This window comes from Oryctolagus cuniculus, chromosome 17 (genome assembly GCF_051225735.1).
Source record: "Oryctolagus cuniculus isolate XC-2025 breed Fujian yellow rabbit chromosome 17, ASM5122573v1, whole genome shotgun sequence".
In the NCBI taxonomy this organism is placed as follows: domain Eukaryota; kingdom Metazoa; phylum Chordata; class Mammalia; order Lagomorpha; family Leporidae; genus Oryctolagus; species Oryctolagus cuniculus.
This window is the reverse complement of record NC_142883.1, coordinates 22552125-22574902: the sequence shown is the minus strand read 5'-3', so window position 1 is coordinate 22574902 and position 22778 is coordinate 22552125. Positions and strand designations below refer to the sequence as shown.

Sequence of the window (22778 nt, the reverse complement as noted above, 5' to 3'; positions counted from 1 at the left end):
GCCAGCTTTAGGCCAGACTGAAGCTAAGAGCCAAGAACTCCATCTTGGTCTCCCACATAGGTGGCAGGGGCCTAAACACTGGGGACATCTGCTGCTGCTTTCCCAGATACATTAGCAAGAAGCTGGATCAGAAGCAGAGCAGCAGGAACTTGAACCAACACTCTGACATGTGTCGTTGGCCTTGTAAGTGGTGGCATAATCCACTGTGCCATAACACCCATCCCCACTGAAGACTCTACAGGGCTTTAAATTTGAGTCCCAGGACCTCTGTACTTGCTGTTTTTTGGTTATCTGCTGGGCTCACTCCTCATCCCTTTAAGTCTGTTAAAATGTTATGTTGTGGAATCCTTCTGTGGTTCATTGACACTCCTCAATACCTGCTTAATTTCTTTCAGTAACACTTAACTACCTTCCAACCTTCTCATAGAGTTTGCTTTTCTACTTTGTCCCTAATCTGCCTGGCTTCATCAAAATACAGATTCCACTAGGGCAGGATTTTTAAAATCTTTTTATTTACTCCTGTATCTCACACCCTTAGAACAGTAGATGCTCGCTGGCGCCGCGGCTCACTAGGCTAATCCTCCGCCTAGCGGCGCCGGCACACCGGGTTCTAGTCCCGGTCGGGGCGCTGGATTCTGTCCCGGTTGCCCCTCTTCCAGGCCAGCTCTCTGCTGTGGCCCGGGAGTGCAGTGGAGGATGGCCCAAGTGCTTGGGTCCTGCACCCCATGGGAGACCAGGAAAAGCACCTGGAGCCTGGCTCCTGCCATCGGATCAGCGCGGTGCGCCGGCCGCAGCGCGCTGGCCACGGCGGCCATTGGAGGGTGAACCAACGGCAAAGGAAGACCTTTCTCTCTCTGTCTCTCTCTCTCACTATCCACTCTGCCTGTCAAAAAAAAAAAAAAAAAAAAAAGAACAGTAGATGCTCACTAAATGTGTGTGGAACCAGTGCTACATGAACTCACCCGTGTCCCCCAGGTCAGGGCTCTGAAGGAATGTACGGCATCGCTCCTTGTGCTCCTCAAGAGAACTTCTCTGCTTGTAACTCCTTCCACAGAACTCACATTTGTAGGGTTTCTCAACTAGAAGGAGAACACAAGGGGCACTCAATGACATAGCGGCTACAGGGGTCCCATATAGGAAGTATATTGGGGCTCTGAAAACTGTACTAGAAATACTGACCAAAGCCAGGGTAGCTGGATACTTTTGAATCTACAATACTTTTAAATTTAGTAAGCTGAAATAATGTTATGATCTGATTGGTTATTATACCAACAGGGTTCTCCGAAAGGATCACATCCTGTCACAGAGAAAGAATTTGAATTTAATGACTACCATTTAGCATAGTGTTTGGGCTTCAGGTAAAATCCTGTTTTTTTTTTGAAAAAAATAAAAGGCTCTTTTATTTTTCAAGGAGGTTAGTGTGGTATAGAATGAAATAGGATGGGATTCCTTATTTTGTGACATCCATCTGATTGTAAGGAAAGAATTCTGTAGTTCTGTGTGAGTTAGCCATTCAGCCAGACACTGATGGCCTTTATAGAACATTGACCTAATTGGGTGAATTGAGTTCATCCTTGCCAAATGGCCATAGAAAAGCATAAGCTAAAACAATAAAAACTGATTTAATTAACTAATAATAGAATTAAGGATGAATTGCAAAATGACCTCATATACATTTCTAAGATGAGTAAAAAATTTCTTTAGAAGTTCACCCAGACAATTCAGACAAACTTTGTCTTCCTACATCCCCCAAAAGCTTCATTGTTTGAAGTAATAACATAAACTCTCTGTGCAAGGCTGGCCTTTCCCATTTTTTAAATATACCCTATGAATTTGTAAGAGTTTTAAGGACCAAAATTTGTATTTTCTAACTCTTCTTGCTCTGTTTAAAACATACGATTTAGAATTTAAAGCACTAAAAGATCCTTACGGAATCCCAAAGTAAGATAAATGCAGGTTTGGTAGGACTAAATACATTAGATTTCTGCATAAATTGGGAACCTCTAAAATCTGTTTTAAAAATGCCTGTTGTTGATGTTTCCACACTTGAAAAAGGCAACACAGAGACCTATTCAAATTTTAGGGAACCAAACCTATCCTTAGTTCATTATTTTGAAAAATGAGCTGAAAGCAAAGAGACTTTTGGTGGGTTTTGTTGGGGCTGGCTTATTTAATCCTAGTCTCTTGAAATGTGATCAGTTTCAAGTTTTGGGCTGGGTTTTACTCAAAACAGTAGATGTGGATTGATACAAAAACAACCCTCCCCCCCTTTTTTAAACAATTATAATTTTGTCAGATAACATCAAGAACATGAGGTCCCAAATTTGAAAATAAACTCAGTCTCATTTTTCTGGGAGGGAAATTCTATGTGTTAGAAAAAATGTATTATTCTCTTGCTTGCTCAAAATAAGGAGTAAAAACATCAAGAGAACATATAGCTTTTAACAAATTCTTATCACAGCTCATCTTTCAGAGAGTAAAAGCAGGTTAAGCTGATTAAGAGGGAAGTTGGATTTAAGAAATTTAGCCCAGACTGGCCAAAAACTAATCCTCAAAAGTGATTTATCCGCAGCTTACGGTTTTTTTTTTTTTTTAAGATTTTATTTATTTATTTGATAGGTAGAGTTACAGACAGTGAGAGAGACAGACAGAAAGGTCTTCCTTCTGTTGGTTCACTCCCCAAATGGCCCCAATGGCAGGATGTGCCGATCCGAAGCCAGGAGCCAGGAGCTTCCCGGTCTCCCATGCAGGTGCAGGGGCCCAAGCATTTGGGCCCATCTTCCACTGCTATACCAGGCCACAGCAGAGAGCTGGACTGGAAGAGGAGCCGCTGGGACTAGAACCGGCGCCCATATGGGATGCTGATGCCACGGGCGGAGGATTAACCTACTGTACCACAGCACCGGCCCTTGTCCGGTCTATTGAATGGAGAGAGTGTGTGTACATGTTCAGATGTCATGTACACATCTTAGGAAAATCGTCTTTAATAAAGTTTACCATAAGAAAATACTGATGGCTATAACTTCCTCACAAAAATTTAAATGGCATTTTTATAAGGCAGGCTCTTCCTGTCTGTGTTGTTCTCCAGGGGAGCAAGGATGTTGAGATCATCCCATTGAGGCAGACGGAGAGCAATTAATGCTCTAATGGAAGTGTAATTAGCCCTAGAGGTCTCTGCTGTTGTAACCCTTCGGAGCAAGAATGACAGATTAAAACCTCCATCCTTAACTCTTTCCAGTTTCCACACTGGGCTCTGAGGAACCCACAGTTGCCAGACATAGGGTGCTCATTCTCTCACTTACCAGAATGTGTTCTAAGATGCCCCGTGAGCGCATCTCTTCTCTGGCACGCATAGTTGCAGAGGTGGCACTTAAAAGGTTTTTCCCCTGTGTGCAGTTTAATGTGGCGGAGGAGGTTACCTTTTTGAGTAAAAGATGCCCCACACTGATTACACTGGAATGGGCGTTCACCTTTAAAAAGAGCAAAAAAGGAGATTACTAATCAGTAGGTGAGTGCAGAAGCATATGCACAGATTAGATGCCTATGGCAAAACTCAACTTTTAGACAGTTTCTGTCCGTAATAGAATGACTTCTGAGGTGTATAAGTGTTAGGTCTTACTTATGGAGAGAAAAAGGACCCATCTAGCAGGACTATTTTAGGAATCATCTTGTCTTCAGTTAGAACAAGTAATAAGAGTAGCTCTAGAAGTGTTTTCCAGATGTTAAGTTTTTATAATATTTAGCATTCTTTTAAAATATAATCTCCTCTAAAAAAGAGTTACAGACTCAAGTTTTAATAGGATGTTAAGGGCCAGAAATGCTTCTTTCTAAAATCTTAATATTAGATGTCTCTCTTGGCTCAGGGGGAATTACTGTGTGTGTACCCATTCCTACAGACTACCTATTATTGTCTGAAAGTAAATTTTTTAAAATTAGTAATAAAAGCTATATCCTTTAATCTACCAAAGTTGAACCAGGTATAACAATCTGCTTTTATTAAAAGTATTATGCAAAAATACATGAAAAATTTCTAAGAAGCAAATAATACCATTCAACCCCTAATTATTAACTAAAGAAATTATTTGGCTAACTTAAAAACACTGTGCTCACTGAAGCCTTTTTTTTTATTCAAAGCATTTGCAATATGTTTGCCAAATGTATTGATAAAACAGGAATAAAAATATGGCAATGCAGACAGGTAGAGATACATCAGAGTGATAGCAAAAATAAATAAAGTCATCAGAAGTCCTTTCACTTCATTTCTCGGTGACTGCATCAGGACAGAAGAAAGGAAAAGGAGTGTATTTACCAGTATGGCTCCGCTTATGAACCATTAAGACATTGAAGCTAATGCAGGACAATCCACACACATCGCAGTTCATCTTCCCACTGGTTGGCCTGCTATTATCATATGAGACAACATGTCTCTCCAACTTAATGTTTTCATATTCATTATATTCTCTTGAATAGCTGTAAGGGATTTCAGGCTCTTCCACATTTCCCATGGGCTCTGGCTTTAAAACACTCTCATCTCTTTCATTGTATTCATCTTTCATTTTCATCGAATCATCTGCAGGGAAGAAAATGCAAGAATTGAACAATGACTGTATGTGGAGCTATCAGACCAGCTCAAAAAGCAAAGACTCACAACTGACAAATACCAAATGAAGCCAACATAAAATTGTATATCCACAAGGCAAGGAAACAACATCAGAATGATCACTCAATATCTGAATTTAGAATCACAAAGAAAAACACACAGACTCACAAACTTGAAAATAGATGAGAATGTTTTGTGCTATCCAGAAAATTAGAGATAACAGATTTTTAGCTATGACTACTCAAAGCAACTATGAAACAAATATTTTGAACAACCTTCTCTAGTACTAGTACAGAAGAAAGGATCTCAAATCTAGTACCTTTTTTCTTGACTGTAGTCAAAAGGCAAGGTGCTCTTAGGTTTCAAACAGAAAATTACTGTTTCAATCCTTCAGATGGATCTACTTTAAGCCAGTAAGATTGAGAACTGAAGAGTCAACATGATTCTTCTGATTCTTTAGCCTTTTCCTCTTGCATGTATATGAACTACTAAGCCATGTCTCATCTCCCTGTCTCTTCTTGGAACAGATAAAAACACAACACTGAATGTAGAGGAAGCTGTCAGTACTAGTGAAATAGTGTTGAGAAAGATAAAAGGGGAAGTAATTCTTTTACATAATTTAAGGAGCTACTTCCATGACACAGGTAAATGAGGTTCAATCTGAGCAAGGGGAAAGGTATTCATACCAAAGATAAGGAGAACTAAAGTCAAGACCCTAGGATTGCAGGACTGGGTAGGAGAGGAGAAAATAGGTCAAGAGCGTTGGCTCAAGCCAGTGCCGCAGCTCAATAGGCTAATCCTCCGCCTTGCGGTGGCGGCACACCGGGTTCTAGTCCCGGTCGGGGCGCCAGATTCTGTCCCGGTTGCCCCTTTTCCAGGCCAGCTCTCTGCTGTGGCCCGGGAGTGCAGTGGAGGATGGCCCAAGTCCTAAGGCCCTGCACCCCATGGGAGACCAGGAGAAGCACCTGGCTCCTGCCTTTGGATCAGCGCGGTGCGCTGGCCGCAGTGTGCCGGCCGCAGCGGCCATTGGAGGGTGAACCAACAGCAAAGGAAGACCTTTCTCTCTGTCTCTCTCTCTCACTGTCCACTCTGCCTGTCAAAAAAAAAAAAAAAAAAAGCGTTGGCTCACCAAATATTATTTCCAAAACAGCTATAACACTCTTCTAGTGGAAAACATAAAAAAGGGCAAATTTATGTGTTGAATAGGAATAAACCTAAACATTCACCTGATAAGAGGATTTTCATGTATAAATATATAAAATATGTTATATAAATGATTACTTTTTCAAACATTGATTCTTAGGAAAAGGAAGTTAGACCTCCTCATGAGGAATTTGCAAATCAATGGGATTTAGGGCTGGAAGGGAGTTTATAGATCATCTCATCCTTATTTTTCAGATCAAGAAATCTGGGAGCAGACATGTTTTCAGGGATTTATCCAAACTTATACAACCAGTTGCTGGCAGAGGTGTGATTAGGGCACTAAACTTGACCCTGAGCTATCAGTTACTTAGGTTTGATTTCACATAATTCACGTATAAGATCTAACTGGCTTATTACCAACTATACTCCACACCCTCTTATCAGTGGTGTAGATGTTAACACCAAAACACTCTTAAAAAAGATACTTAAAAAAAACTACATCCCTTCAAAAAACATCAATAAATGTTGTTCCTGTTGCCACACAGGAGGAAGTACAACTGCAGCTGTGCCTGGCTTGCTACCTTCAACCCAAGTTTCAATTTTCACTTCTATCAAGGTTACCTTTCATCTGTATTAACCATGTTTGCTTAACAGAGCAAGACAGGGCCTAACCACCAACAAAGGAGCCATAGCTACAACACGGTTCCTCTGCCTCTTACCACAGTTCATGGTTCACAACCTTTCACTCAGAGATGCAGGGCTGTGGGATAAATTCAACATGTTTCAAATTTCCCCATCCTGTGCATCTGGGTTGTACATGAATTGCTATCAATGAGGGTCATTTCCTTCTTTCTCTGGACAGGTCGTGCCTGCTTTCATTTGGAATTGGTTTGCTTAAGTGGTTTTTGTTTTTAAACAATTTTTTAAGAGAAGGATGCACCTGAGGCTTGTATACTCCTCTCTTCCTCCATCACTCCAGCTGTGGGTGCTATCCCACCAAAGCTTGAGTGCTCTTCAGTTTGCATGTAGGCGTTTAAAAGAACCTCAACGGAAAAACTTGACTACTGAAAACCAACAACGGCAGACAGAGAGGGCCAGCAGAAAAAAGAATCCTTTTCATTTAGTTAGATGTGAATCTGACCAGACTCAGGTTATTCCATGGTTAGTATACATTAGATAATAGTGAAGATCAAAGTGTAGGTTATTTCTGAAAACAGAGGACAGAAGATCTGCTGTTTTCCTCAGAATGTTGGCCTTAAGTAGGCCTTCTCTGGGAGTCAATACTTTACCAACCCGGCTCAACCTCAAACCTTAGCTTTAGTCCTTTATGATTTGCCTGTAGAGCAAAGAAGACAGTATTTGAGACAAAGAGCCATAAAAGAAAGGGTAAGAGTCACATAGCAGGGATGAGGGAAGTCACTTGGACTGACTGGACCAAAAATGTTTCTGCTATAGTTGCTGGTTTGCTTTAGAGTCTTATCTAAAAATGACCTGGCTAACCTGTCTGAATTGTTACTGGGGATCAGCAGTTTATTATGTGAGTGTAAAAAGAGAGGAATGGTGGGATAAATTAAAATATAAAGAGGACTCCTGAGAGATTATCAAGCTTAGCACCCAGCCTCCAAAGACAGTCTACTGAAACAATGAGGAAAAGACATCAGTCCATTCTTTTTTTTTTTTCCCAAATTTTATTTATTTATTTATTTAACTTGAAAGGCAGAGTTACAGAGACAGAGAGGCCAATGAAGCAGGGAGCCAGGAGCTTCTCACACATGGGTGCAGGGGCCCAAGAATTTGGGCCATCCTCCACTGCTTTCCCAGGGAGCTGGATCAGAAGTTGAGAGAAGTGGAGCAGCTGAGACTTGAACCAGTGCCTATATGGGATGCTGTCACTGCAGGAATATATAACCCGCTACACTACTATGCCACAATACCAGCCCCGATACCAGTTCATTCTAATGAAGAGATCCTTCCCATTCCTTGGGAGGAAGTTTATTGGAGCAGAGTGAAGGGGACATTCTACTTAGTATCCCTAAGAAATACCAAACATGTCTATCAAGCTTGTCATCTTTGAATTCAAACTTCCTTCTATTTTATGACATATTTATGTTTATTAGTCTCCCTACTTCCATCCTCCAAGTATTAAGACTACAGAATCCTTTCCCTTTCAATCTCTTCATTAGTCAGTCTCCAAGATCTGTCAACTCTAAGTCCTCAGGCTCTCTAGATACCAAGTTTTTTTTGTTTTTTTTTGTTTTTTTTTTTTTAATGATTTTATTGATTGATTTGAGAGACAGGGAGTCACAGAGAGAGGCAGAAAGAGAGAGGAATCTTCCATCTGCTGGTTCACTCTCCAGATGGCCTCATTGGCCAGAGCTAAGCCCATCTGAAGTCAGGAGCCTGGAACTTCTTCCAGGTCCCCCACGTGGAGTCACTTGGGTGCAGGGACCCAAAGACTTGGGCCATCTTCCACTGCTTTCCCAGGCCACAGCAGAGAGCTGAATCGGAAGAGGAGCAGCCAGGATATGAACCAGCACTCATATGGGATTCTGGCACCGCACGCAGCGGCTTAGCCCACTACGCCACAGTGCCAGCCCTGCCAACTCCTCTTTTCCTTTTCCTTTTCAATTTAGTTTAACATCTCATCACATCATACCTAAGCTTATCCTCTTGCAACATTCCTTTCTACACATTTATTAAAAAGGTGATCAAGGCTTACTGCCTCTACATCTGCAAAACTGACTCAAAATTGCTGGTAATCTGGTTTCTGCCTCTATAATTCACTGAATCTGCTTCCTTACAGATCACCAATAATATCCTGATTCCTGGGACCTGCATTGTGGCGAAGCAGGTAAAGCTGCTGCCTGTTATGCCGGCATCCCATATGGGTTCAGGTTCAAGTCCTGGCTGCTCCACTTCCAATCCAGCTCCCTGTTAATGCACCTGGGAAAGCAATACAAGATGGCCCAAGTCCTTGGGCCCCTTGCACCCTTGTAGAAGAAGCTCTTGGCTCCAGGATTTGGCTTAGCCCAACCCTGGTCATTGTGGCCATTTGGGGAGTGAACCACAGATGGAAGGTCTCTCTCTCTCTTTCTCCTTCTCTCTGTAAACTCTGCATTTCAAATAAATAACTAACTCTTAAAAAATTCTGATTCCTAAGTCCAATGTCTTTTTGTATGCCAGTCTCCCCATCTTCTCTGTAGTCCTTGATACTACTCACCACCATTTCTTCTACAGTCCTATTTCTTCAGTGAAACTGTACCTCCTTTCCTTTTTCTCTTTTCTCTCTCTCTCTTTTTTTTTTTTAAGATTTATTTACTTATTTGAGAGGCAGAGTTACAGAGACGCAAAGGGGGAGAGAGAGAGGGAGGTATCTTCCACCCATTGGTTCACTCCCTAAATGGCCACAATGGCCGGAGCTGTGCTGATCCGAAGCCAGGAGCCAGGAGCTTCTTTCAGGTCTCCCACGTGGGTGTAGGGACCCAAGGACCTAGGCCATCTTGTACTGCTTTCCCAGGCCATAGCAGAGAGCTGGATGGGAAGTGGAAACTCGAAATGGTGCCCACATGGGATGCTGTCACTGCAGGTGGTGGCTTCACCTGCTAGGCCACAGCGCCAGCCCCCCCTCTTGTCTCCTAAATATGAAGGTGCTTAAAAATTTAATGGAAGAATGGACTTAAAAGATAAGTTTATTCGGTGCAAATTTTTTAAAATCCATGCATAGTTTTTTAAATAATACTCATTTTCCATAAATTTTTTTAAAATATTTTATTTATTTATTCATTAATTTTTGAAGACTGTCATATCCTCATTTTAAACCCTCTCTTTTTCTTATCTCTACATCTCTCTCTGGTGACAATTTCATCCACTTTTAAAGCTTTAACTATCATCTTATAGGATTAATATCCAAATATGTATCTGCAGTATAATCTCTCTTCCCTGCTTCAGTTCTTTATTTCCAAAGGTTTCCTAGCTATAATATTAGTCAGACTATCTGGATAGTCATCCTTCCTTTTTCTCATTTATGTCCTATAGTTAACCACTCATTGGTTCTATCTTTGAACCCAATCTCCAATTTGTTTTGCCACCCACCTTTCTGTATGTCCATTATCATAACTTTCAGACCCTATCAACTTTCCCATGATCTCACCATTGTTTTCCCTACCACCTTCTCTCACTTTCCAGGCTCATCTTGTATGAGAAGGCTCTTTTTAAACTCTAACTTGGGTCATACCATGGCCCTGTCAAAATTCTTCAATATTTTTCACTGCCAAGAAAATAAAGTCCAAATTCAGAAACAAAGCATCTGAAGTGTTTTCTGCCATCTGATCCCATCTTCCTTTGGAATATTGATTTTGATTACTCCAACTTTAACCAAACTAAAACAAATTCTAAGTACTCTTGGTTTAGTTTATATTATTTCCATTGCCTACAAGATTTTTCCACAGGTCCAAATCTCACATATTTTTTAAATCCAAACTAATATGCTATCTCCACCCTACTAAGACTTCCCTGATTCTGCCAGCTGGAAAATAACCTGGTCCTTCTGCCTCTACATGACTTATAACCTTGCCTTATCTTCCCTTTGGACATGGACATTAGTTGAGGGCAGAACCTACACATACTTTGTGCATGCACCTGTGTGTATGTACATGTTTAATTCTGAATTTCCTATGATACTACTTAACCTGTAACTGTAAGAATAGAGGATATATATGGTTTTAAAATAGGAATTTTGGGCTCTCATCATAATCTAGGGGGACTGGAAATAGGCACTGAAAAACATGCTTTCCTGGTAAATCTTACGTGCGGTAGAGTTTGAGAATGATAGTTGTAGAGTTTAACACAGTGCCCCTCAGAAAGTAGATATGCTGTGTAAATGAACCATTCCATTAGCATCCTACCTGGCCCACAGTGTATTGACCTCTGTTATACTACATCCTATCACCAGATTAGCCATCCTAGAGAGCTAGATTGGAAGTGGAACAGCTGTGACTCGAACTAGCGCCCATATGGGATGCTGACACTGCAGGCGGCAGCATTACCCACTATGCCACAGTGCTGGTCCCAAAGTCCAAACTCTTTAGTGAGGCATTCAAGGGCTAGAACACTGTCTAGAACCCACCTCCAGCCTGACTGGTCATCTCATTTCTTTTTATTTAAAATTTTTTTCTTTAAAAAGCTTTTATTTTGAAGGAAGAAAAACAGCAAGAGAGACAGACAGAGAAAGATTTTCATCTGCTGGTTCACTTCCCAAATGCCCACAACAGCTACAGCTGGTCCAGGCCAAAACCAGGGTCTTCCAGGTGGGTGGTCAGAACTCAATTATTTGAGCCATCACCTGCTGTTTCCCAGAGTGTCCATTAACAGGAAGATGGAATTGGAAGCAGAGCTGGGACTCAAACTGAGGCACTCTGAGAATGGATGTGGGTATTCCAATTGCTGTGCCAAGTGCCTACTCCATTTCTCAGTCATTTTGAATTGTCTTTTCATATGTAGCAGAACCTTGTTTCTCCAAGCGAGGTCCTTGGCTCAGCAGTTCCAGCATATTCTGGGAGGTTGTTAGAAATGCAGATGCTCAGGCCTCACTCCAGACATACTGGATCAGAATTTGCATTTAAACAAGATTCTCAAAGATTCTTATGCCTATTGAACTTTCAGTAATCTGACTAACCATGATTCTTCAAAGCTTTTCCCACACCTAGAATACCCTCCCACTATATCAATATTCTACTTGAACTTCTTCCATTCAGTCTTCCTTGATACCGTTAACTAGCAAAAATTTCTTCAGTTTCTTTGATCTTACACCTATATCATTTTGCTTTATATTTAATACAATGTAATTAATCTTGAAAAATTTATCTTTTTATAGTTGATACATTCATAATGTGGGGTAGGGATTTGGCCTAGTAGTTAAGACACCAGCTGGAATCCACAATCACATATCAGAGGGTCTAGGTTCAAGTTCCAGCTATGCTCCCAATTCCAGCATCCAGCTAGCATGCAACCTGAAAAGCAGCAGATGATGGCTCATGTAGTTGAGTCCTGTCTCCCACACGGGATACCTGGATTGAGTTCCTGAGTCTTGGCTTTACCTGGCTCAACCCCAACTATTGTGAGCATTTAGAGAGTGAACCAGACAATGGGAGCTGATTCTTTTCTTAAACAACAACAAAATAACAATAAAAACCAAAACGTGAGTATGGCCTAATGATGGTCAAGAATTCTTTTAAAAAAAGGGCGGGGGGAGGGCATTCTAGTGCAGAAGAGTTAAGTTGTTGCTTGGGATACACACATCCCATAATGGAGTGCTGGTTCTATCCCGGCTCCTCCTCTTCTGATCTACCTTCCAGTTAATGCACCATGGGAGGCAGAAGATGACGACTAAAGTGCTTGAGTCCCTGCCACCCATGTGGGAGACCCAGATGGAGTTCCAGGCTTCTGGCTTTGACATGGCCCAGCCCTGGCTATTTTGGGCATTTGGGGAGTAAACCAGTAGATGCACGATTCTCATTCTCTCTCCCTCTCTCCCTCTCTCTCTCTCTCTCTCCCCCCCTCTCTACTCTCTTCCTCTTCTCTCTTCTCTCTCTCTCTCCTCCCTCTTCCTCTTTCAAATAAATAAATCTTTTTTTTTTAAATCTTTGTCACTTTGTCTTTCAAGTAGATGAAATTAAATAAATAAACCCAATCATTCATTCAATGAATTTAAATGTTCCATGTGAAACCAACAACATTGTTCTACTGATTTATATTACAGACTCAGAGATGTTTAACTTCATTTTTCACTGATTTGCAGTTATCAGTGAATGGCAATACCTGAACTTTTTAATAAAAGCAGAAAATCCTAAAGATCTGGCAACAGATATCTGAATATCCAAGTACTTGAGGAACTGCCTTATAGTATCCCGAAGCCTTTTGTAAAGCAAATAAGCTTTTTGTAATGTGAATAATCTCTCATTCTGGTTTTGTAAACTCTACTCTTATAATACATATCAAGTTTCTTAGACACGCAACCTAAATTGATTCTTTAAAGACTATTCAAGTTTACACAGGCATTAGCAAAATTTTATTTCTTAATTCAGTGGTAGATCTAGAGATGCTTGTTTTGTTATTCTTTAAATTATGCATGTAATTATATTTGCCTTTTTGTATGTATGATCTATTTCATAATAAAATAATGTTAAAGACTTCCTGAGTAAATTTTTATAATTGAACTTGTAGAGAAAAGAACATACCAAACCACAAATTGCTGATAAAGGTAATTGCTATACATTCCCAGAGGGGGAGAAAAGATGTCTAAATTGAATCTAACCCATAGGAAATCAGATTAAACTAAACTTCTTTCTAAAGGATCTGCTCTAGGGTGTAATTGTTCCCATCTTTGCCTATGTTCTGGAGGTCTCTTAGGAAGATGACACGGACTAACACACACACCCCAGAGAATTTTGCAGGCTGAAGAGAACAAAGGTTTGGCTCACTGGGGCTGATGCACATGGTTTCATTTCCTGGGGTGATGGTTATCACATGAAAGGCTTGCACTCCAGAGTAGACATTTTTTGGTTTCACCTGAGACACTGCGAAAACAATGGGTCCTGGAAAGGATCCAACATCTAAATCCTTCAGGGGCAATAGCAGTCTCAGCCAACTGTGCCTCAGTTTGTTTTTACAGGCACACAAAATGCTCAGTTGGTGAGAAGAACCTAGCAAAGATGGCAAAAAGAACAGGCAACTTGGGTGCCTTGAACAGCAGGTTCTTACTAGGAATTTCCCACAGTAAAAAAAAGGTTCTGAATTTCCACCCTGAACTATGCAAAACCCAGAATCTAACTCCAAGAAGGACCAAGTTTGAAGTAATAGCCTGAGTTTGCCAGGGATATTTTGAGAAGAGACAAAACGAGATAGAGGCTGTTAGGTAAAACACAAAAGGGTGATGTTGTTTAAATGTTTTACAAGGATCGGGGGTCATAACCGTGAAATCCTCAGCACATGCAAAAGTCAACCGGATAACAAAGAAGCTTAATCATCTTAATGTGGCATTTTAATGATGCCACTGATTTGCTATGCCAATTCAGAGATAATGAGGCCCTAATGCTACAGATGTTCAGCCAGGCTAAAAGAAAGGGGGGAGTGGTGGGCTTTTTTAGCATGCCATTTTCCAACTATCCAATTAAACAAATTGTGAAAGCATCTAAATAGTTTACCAGGTTTTGACAGCTGTTAATAGGATTTAGAAGCTTGAAGCACTAAAGAGCAATTGGGAGATATATGTATTGTAGGTATTTAGTCTACAGAGTTAGTTGCTATCATACAATCTAGCACAGATGAACTAGAACAGTTTTCCTTATAAAATTAATGTCTGTACATCTTTCCCATAATGGCCTCTTTATATTAGGGACAAGAACACTGAAATGAGGGGTCATTTCAGATTCTAATTTATACATTTGTGTATACAGTAATAATAGTGAAAAACATGAAAACAAAGAGAAGTTTCAGTATCTGCAAACCAGTAAAATTAGAAAGTTTCAATGGAAACTAAATTTCTAGCATTGATTTACAAGAATCCATAGTGCTTTTTATTTCTTTTCAATTTTAAAACGATGGAGATCCAGTAATTTTTAAGCGTCTTTTTTTAAAAAAATATTTATTTTATTTATTTGAAAGGCAGAGTTAGCAAGAAGGAGACACAGAGAGAAAAACCTTAAATCTGCTTGTTCATTCCCTAGATGACTGCATTGGCTAGGACTCTGCCAGATCGAAGTCAGGAGCTAAGAATTTCATCTGAGTCTCCCACGTGGGTGCAAGAGCCCAAGGACTTGGGCCATGTTCTATTGCTTTCCCAGGTGCACTAGCAGAGAGCTGGATGGGAAGTAGAGCGGCTGGGACTCCAATCAATGCCCAGATGGGATGCCAGCATCACAGGCATCAATTTTACCCACCACACCACAGTGCTAGCAACCAAATAAATTTATTTATTTATTTGAAAGGCAGAGTTACAGAGAAAGGAAGAGGCAGAAAGAGAGAGAGAGAAATCTTTCATCTGCTGGTTCTTCTCCCCAAATAACCAGGCCAAAGCCAGGAACCAGGAGTTTCATTAGGGTCTTCCACATGGGTGCAGGGGCCCAAACACTTGGGGCATCCTCCACTCCTTTTTTTTTTTTTTTTAAAGATTTATTTATTTATTTGAAAGTCAGAGTTACACAGAGAGAGGAGAGGCAGAGAGAGAGAGAGAGAGAGAGAGAGAGAAAGAGAGGTCTTCCATCCAGTGGTTCACTCCCCAATTGGCCGCAACGGCCAGAGCTGCGCCAGTCCGAAGCCAGGAGCCAGGAGCTTCTTCCGGGTCTCCCACATGGGTACAGGAGCCTAAGGACTTGGGCCATCTTCCACTGCTTTCCCAGGCCATAGCAGAGAGCTGGATCGGAAGAGGAGCAGCCGGGACTAGAACCGATGCCCATATGGGATGCCAGCGCTTCAGGCCAGGGCTTTACCCACTGCGCCACAGCGCCGGCCCCTCTCCACTGCTTTTCAGGCACATTAGCAGGGAGCTGGATCAGAAGTGGAGCAGCCAGGATTCAAACCTACACCCATATGGGATGCCAGCGCTGCAGGCAGCAGCTTAATCCACTGTGTCACAGCACCAGCCTCTAAATGTCCATTTTTTAAATTTAGTAAACTTTTTTTTTAGTTTTTTTTAAAAAAGATTATTTATTTGAGAGGCAGAGTTACAAAGAGAGGAAGACACACACACACACACAGACACACGCACACAGATCTTCCATTTTGTACAATGCATTTTATTTATCTGAAAGGCAGAGACAGAGACACAAAGATAGATAGATAGACAGACAGACAGACAGATATTGATTGATCTGCTGGTTCACTCCCTAAATGCTTGCAACAGACAGGGGTAGGTCAGGCTGAAGGCAGGAGCCAGGGATTCAACCCATGTAGGTGGCAGAGACCTAGTCACTGCATAACCTGCTGCCTCCCAGGGTGTAAACTGGCAGAGAGCTGGAATCAGTTGCAGAGCCAGGACTTGAAGGCAAGCACTCCCATATAGAATGTGGGTGTCCCAAGCAGTGACTTAACTGCTGTGTCAAATTCTCACCCTATTATACAATATTTTTAGTGTATTGCATTTTAAATGAGACTTACCACATGAGGTCAGGTGTGGAATTTTCCACTCATGGTATCATGTCAGATCAAAAAGTTTTGGGGGCCAGCGCTATGGTGTAGCAGATAAAGCCACCACCTGTGGTGCCATCATCCCAGATGGGCACAAGTTCAAGTCCTGGCTGCTCCCCTTCCAATCCAGCTCTCTGCTATGGCCTGGGAAAGCAGTAGATGGCCCAAGTACTTGGGCCCCTGCACCCATGTGGGAGACCCGGAATAAGCTCCTGGCTCCCAGCTTTGGATCGGCTCAGCTCCAGCTATTGCGGTTGTTTGGGGAGTGGATGGAAGACCTTTCTCTCTGTTTTTATCTCTCTCTCTCTCTGTAACTCTACTTCTCAAATAAATAAACAAATAAATAAATCTTTTTAAAAAAAGTTTGGGATTTTGGAGAATTTGGAGTTTGGATTAACAGTTGCTCAGCTGGTAGTATACAGAGTTTCTCCTCATAACACATCAAAACAGGGCATAAATCCCACAGAAGTAATCAATTCTCCAGTTGACTTTTTCTAATCACTCTAGTCTGATTTTTCCTCTACCTTTGACATCCTGAAACCTCTTTCTTTTGCTCATTCCATTCCTATCTCAGTTATTTATTTTCTCTGTTTCTTCTATTTTCTGTCTCTTAGATATGATTGATTTCCAGGGGGCCTGTTTCTTTGTCTTTTCATTTTACATACTCTCCTGATGTAATTTAAAAATTTATTTATGTATTTTAATTTTATCTGAAAGGCAGAGAGAGATCTTCTGTCTGCTGGTTTACTCCCCAAATGCCTACAACAGCCACGCTTGGGCCAGGCCAAAACCAGGAGCCCAGAACTCCATCCAGGTTTCCCACCAGGTGACAGGGATTCAAGTACTGAGCCATAATTGGCTGCCTTCCAGGGTGTGCATTAGCAGAAAGCTGGGTCAGAAGTGTAGAAACTGAGCCCAGGTACCCAAATATGGGATGTGGGCATCCCAAGTGGTGTGTTACCTGCCTGCCTTATAATCTAATTTTTTATTGCTGTTGATTCTCATATCTACACATCCAGTACACCTCCATGCTGAGCTGCAGACATATACTTCCAATCACTTCCTGGGTTTCCTACACTTGTTTTACATTCAGCAAGTTTAGCTCATTACCTTTCTCCTTTCTTCTGCCTTTCCAAATCTACTCCTCTTAGAATATGCTCTGTTTACCCTTCTTCACGGTTGCTTCTTGATATCAATGTCTGTATATCAATCTGTTGATACCCTCAGGAGTTAGCAATATGCCTGGTACAGAGCCCAGTGACTTCTTACCAAACAGAAGCAAGGAAAGTGTGAAGAAAGGAAAGAGTGAGTAATTACTCTATTCTTTGCTTCAAGTACAAAATTAGGGTTAATGTTTTTAAAAATTGCACAGATTGCAATTTTGCCTAAAGTGAGCACATTAGCCCAGAGTCAAGGGAAACAATAAATTGTACTTCTAGTTTAAGACACTATATATCAATCGGATCCAAAGGGTATACAGGATTCTTGGAGAACAGGGAGATGAGTGTTAAGAATTAAGAATTAGAAGATTCTTGGGGCCAGCGTGTGGCAAAGCAGGTAAAGCTGCCACCTGCATTGCCAGCATCCCATATGGGTGCTGATTCATGTCCCAGCTGCTCCACTTCCAATCTAGCCTTCTGCTAATGGCCTGGGAAAAGCAGCAGAAGATGGCCCAAGTATTTGGGCCCTGCACCAACATGGAAGACCTGGATGAAACTCCTGGCTCCTGGCTTCAGCCTGGTCCAGCCCTGCTGTTGCAGCTATAAGATCTCTCTCTCTCTCTCTCTCTTTCCCTACCTCTGACTTTCAAATAAATAAATAAATCTCTGATTAAAAATTAGAATATTCTTGCTCTTTTTAACATTAAAATACAATATGTAAAAATAATTTAACATTCACCATCTGTAACATAATATTTGGACTTTTATTTCTTTTTGGTTCCTCCCATCCTCCCTTTCCTGTTTTCAAATAATGGAATTAGAGCACCAAGATATATAGAAGAAACTCAGCACTGACTCCTCCAGGTGACTGTACAACATTAACAGCACCCAAGGGAAGAAGCTATCTTGTCACTGGAACATGCTCATTCTTGGGGGTGAAGTATAACAACTGTTTAACAGATGCCCAGTAACACACTTCAAGGCTGCAGGCAAAGATGCATCCTAGCTCTTCCAGAAGCTGTGGAGGGAATCTTGTCGGGCAGAACAAACTAGAATGGAATCTAGCCAATAAACCAGAGCACATGTTCACCTTTACTTCATGTGACAATGTCTAATGGTTACAAGTAGAGGTTTCTACCAGTAGTAGTCACAGAATACAAAGTGGGTGCTCATAACTACAGGGAAGGGGATATGGTATTTAACTCTTATTTTTCCTATTGAAAATAGATTTGAATGCCTTTTTTTTTTATTTGACAGATAGAGTTAGACAGTAAGAGAGAGAGAGAGAAAGGTCTTCCTTCCATTGGTTCACCCCTCAAACGGCCGCTACGCTGATCCGAAGCCAGGAGCCAGGTGCTTCCTTCTGGTCTCCCATGTGGGTGCAGGGGCCCAAGCACTTGGGCCATCCTCCACTGCCCTCCCGGGCCACAGCAGAGAGCTGGACTGGAAGAGGAACAACCAGGACAAGAACCCGGTGCCCATATAGGATGCTGGCGCTGCAGGTGGAGGATCAACCAAGTGAGCCACAGTGCTGGCCCCTGGAATGTCTTTTTAAAAAGATCTCTGATAATAGAACATGGGTTTTGGAGTAACACAGAACCTAGGTTCAAATTGTACCAACTAGCTATGTGACCTCAGCTAGTCCCTTGACTTGTGTGAATTTTCTCATTTATGCAGTGATGATATCTATACCTAACAGTGTTGTTATAGTAATGAAGTTAAGCAAAATAACCTGTCTAAAGGCCTAGCTAGTATAGTACTTGATGCAAAATATGTTTGTGACCTTGAGCTAAGCAAAGATTTTATAGAAATGACATCAAAAGCATAATTAGTAAATGAAAATATCTTACAACTAAATAAGAAGGCAATTGTTTTAAAAAAAGATTTACTTTATTTGAAAGACAGAGTTACAGAGAGAGGTAGAGACAGAGAGAGAGGTCTTCCATCCGCTGGTTCACTCCCCAGATGGCCGCAACGGCCAGAGCTGCACTGATCTGCAGCCAGGAGCCAGGATCTTCTTCCTGGATCCTCACATGGGTGCAGGGGCCCAAGGACTTGTGCATCTTCCACTGCTTTTCCAGGCCATAGCAGAAAGCTGGATCGGAAGAGGAGCAGCCAGGACTAGAACAGGTGCCCATATAGAATGCCAGCGCTTCAGGCCAGGGCTTTACCCGCTGTGCCACAGTGCTGGTCCCAGAAGGTAATTTTTAAAAATGCATAAAAGGGGAAGATATTTGGTGCTGTGATTTAGATGCCACTTGGGATGCCCATATCCCATATCAGAGTCCCCTGGGTTTGAGTCTTGGCTCTGTTTCCAAGTCTATCTTTCTACTAATGTGTGCCTTGGGAAGCACCAGATGATGGTTCAAGTATGTGGGTCTCTGATACCCACACAAGAAACCCAAATTGTGTTTAGGTCTCCTGGCTTTGGCCTGGCCCAGTCCCAGCTGTTGTGGGCATTTAAGGAGTGAGTAAATGGAAGGAAGATTTTCTGTGTCTCTCTCTACTTCTCAAATAAAAAGTGAAAATAAATAATAAATTAAAAATTTTAATGCACAAACGATTTGAATAGATTTATTTAACCAAAGAAACTATACAAACAGCCAATAGGCCAATGAAAAGATACTTCACAGCATCAGTCACTGGAGAAATGCAAGTTAAATCCACAATGAGATATTATTTCACACTGCCAGACCAGCTATTATCAAAAAGACAAGTTTTGGCAAGAATGTGAAGAACATGGAACCCTCCTGCACTGCTGCTGGTAGGAATGTAGAGTGGTGCAGTCATCTGGGAAACAGTTTGGCGCTCTGGTAGGCAGCTTTCTAAAACAGCCCCCAATGATCTCTGTATCCAAGGATTCAAATCTCTGTGTAAACTCTCCTTGAATATTTAATAGGCCCAGGGGACTGACTTGCTTCTTATTAACAGAACACAGCAAAAGGGATGGAAGGTGTCACTTCTGCAATTAGGTCATACAGGACAGTGACTTCTAGTATCCCTCCTTCCCTCGTGCTTCTCTGCCATATTTTGTGCTTTTAGGGACTGTACTATCTCATTTTCTATTCTCGTAATAATTTAGTTTGCTTTAGGCTATGAGTATAAACTAGTCAGCTACCTCTGACGTATAAGATGGCAGCGACATAAATGTACACTAAGAAATCCTCTGAAGGCTCACTCAGGGATGTGAGAGCTTAGCTCTCATAAGACAAAAAAAAAAAAAAATATATATATATATATATATATATATATACACCATCTCAGAGAACTCATACAACCTGAAGGACTAGAACTGGAAAGTCAAGCTGATAGTGAGTAAGGGACAGGTCATGTAAAAATGCCAGAGATAGTTCTGAGTTTCAAGTAATGAAGAGAGGTAATAAAGGACAACTAAGCTGTCTCCAAATTTTGGGGGATGGGAAGTATGGCCACAAGCCTGGACTGATGAAAGTTAATAAAAAGCCTTTTCTGTTTTCTCTGGGGCTGCAATAAACTTCCTAGAGGGGTAACGAAGGATAAGAAAGGCATGGCTGGGATTTCTGCTCCTGTAGACGCAGGTGCAGAAAGGCCTGGTTCTAACAAATCTTGTCAATGTCTTTAATGCCGCCAGACTGATGAATATAGTGAAATATCTATCATGATCCCATTTTCACTTTTTTCAGTTGACATAATTAACAAATCTATTAAGGGTAAGGTCACACATTATTTTTAATTATTAAACCATGGGTCCCCATATGTTATTGTTTAGACAGCGTCATCCACTGCAAAGTGTAGTTTTCAAGACTGGCATTCCTGCAACCTCAAATCTAGATCCAACTGCAGATTTTAACCAGGCAGCTAAATGAGAAAACATCTGGACCTACCAGTTGAAATGAGAAAGGTCACATGTTAAATCCAGATAATCTTGTTTATTGGTGTTTGAAGGTTATACACCAAGGGCTGGATTACCAGGGTTCTCCTTCAGGCCTGGCTCAGATATCTGCTGTGAGTGTGTGATACCTTAAATATCCAAAGCTTTAAAACTGTGTTGTTAATCACTTCCAAATATCATTTTCCTATTTTTAAAAATTTATTTGAGAGGCAGAGTGACAGAGCAAGAACAAAAGAGAGACAGACACAGAGAAAGAGATCTTCCAACCGCTGGTTCACTCCACAAATGCCTACAACAGCCAGAGTGGGGCCAGGCTGAAGCCAGGAGTTCCAGACTCCATGAGGGTCTCCCATGTAGGTGGCAGGGGGCCCAAGCACTGGAGCCATTATATGTTGCCTCTCAGGACACATTAGCAGGAAGTTGAATCAAAATTGGGGTTACTGGGACTCAAACTGGCACTCTGATATGGTTAAGCAGCAGCTTAACCAGCTGTGCCACAACACACACTCCATTTTCCTAATTCTAAGCTGGAACACTATGTCAGCCTATTGCTACATGTTGATTGGATGCTGTAAGAAATCACATAGCAGAACTGTCAAGGGCAGATGATATCTATTCTTTCCAAATTTCCATTCAGCATTTTCAATGGATGAAGCATCTATAATTTTCCCCACCAAAATTAAGAAAAAGGAAAGGCCTTTGAGTCAGCAAGGAAAAAAATTAAAAGACTGTTGGGAGTGGGGAGTTAACCCAGTGATTAAGACAAGTGGTTAAGAGAGAACTTCCACTTTGACCATGGCCTTGTCTAAATATGATCAGAGTCAGTGAACTCAGGGGGCTTCCATAGCCTTGGCAGCTCATGACAAGAGCCTAGGGTGATTACTGAGGCCATAAACAAGAGTGTCAATTTGTTAAGTCAACAACAGGAGTCACTGTGCACTTACTCCTCATGTAGGATCTTTGTCCTTGGTGTGCTGTACATTGAGATTTAATGCTATAACTAGTACTCAAACAGTATTTTTCACTTTATGTTTCTGTGTGGGAGCAAACTATTGAAATCTTTACTTAATGTATGCTAAACTGATCTTCTGTATATAAAGAGAATCGAAAATGAATCTTGATGTGAATGGAAGGGGAGAGGGAGTGGGAAAGGGGAGGGTTGTGGGTGGGAGGGACGTTATGGGGGGGAAGCCATTGTAATCCATAAGCTGTACTTTGGAAATTTATATTCATTAAATAAAAGTTTGAAAGCAAAAAAAAAAGACAAGTGGTTAAGACATTGGATACCCGAGTTCAAGTCCCCTCAAGCTTCTTGCCAATGCAGATCTTGGGAGGCAGCAGTGATAGCTCAAGTAATTTGGTGTCTCCTCCCACAGGGAGACATGGATTGCTTTCCTAGCTCCTGGCTCTGTCCCTTGTGCAAGTCAGGCTACTCTGGATACTTGGGGAGTAGACCAGTAGATGAGAGTTCTCTGTCTCTGTCTCTGTCTCTGTCTCTCCCTCTCTCTCCACACACACACACACCACACACACACACACACACACACACACACATATCCCTTGGATTGGTTTCAGGACAGTAGAAAAGAAAAGGAGTTATGCACATTTCCTGACTTCTCATAATTAGTAAATATTATTATTGTTTTTAAAAAGTTTTTTTAATTTATCTGAAAGGCAGAGTTACAGAGAGGCAGAGGCAGAGAGAGAGAGAGAGAGAGAGAGAGAGAGAGAGGTCTTCCATCTGTTGGTTCACTCCCCAAATGGCCACAACGGCCGAGGCTGAGCCAGTCCAAAGCCAGGAGCCAGGAGCTTCTTCCGGGTC

The 22778-nt window shown here is 41.5% G+C and overlaps 1 protein-coding gene across 5 annotated transcripts in view; it reads right to left on the bottom strand.

The window, feature by feature from the left end:
- The window catches only part of IKZF3 (IKAROS family zinc finger 3), a 119313-nt gene that overhangs the window by 28270 nt on the left and 68265 nt on the right, over positions 1-22778 (bottom strand). For 4 of the 5 annotated variants that reach the window (XM_008271418.5, XM_089318048.1, XM_089318049.1 and 1 more), the window contains exons 4-6: positions 4310-4570; positions 3303-3470; positions 963-1079 (exon numbers count right to left, since the gene is read on the bottom strand). In XM_008271418.5, coding sequence (XP_008269640.1) covers positions 963-1079; positions 3303-3470; positions 4310-4570 — 546 coding nt within the window. Of the gene's footprint in view, positions 1-962; positions 1080-3302; positions 3471-4309; positions 4571-4919; positions 5143-22778 lie in introns of those variants that run through there. The other variant, XM_089318047.1, reaches the window with a different exon arrangement.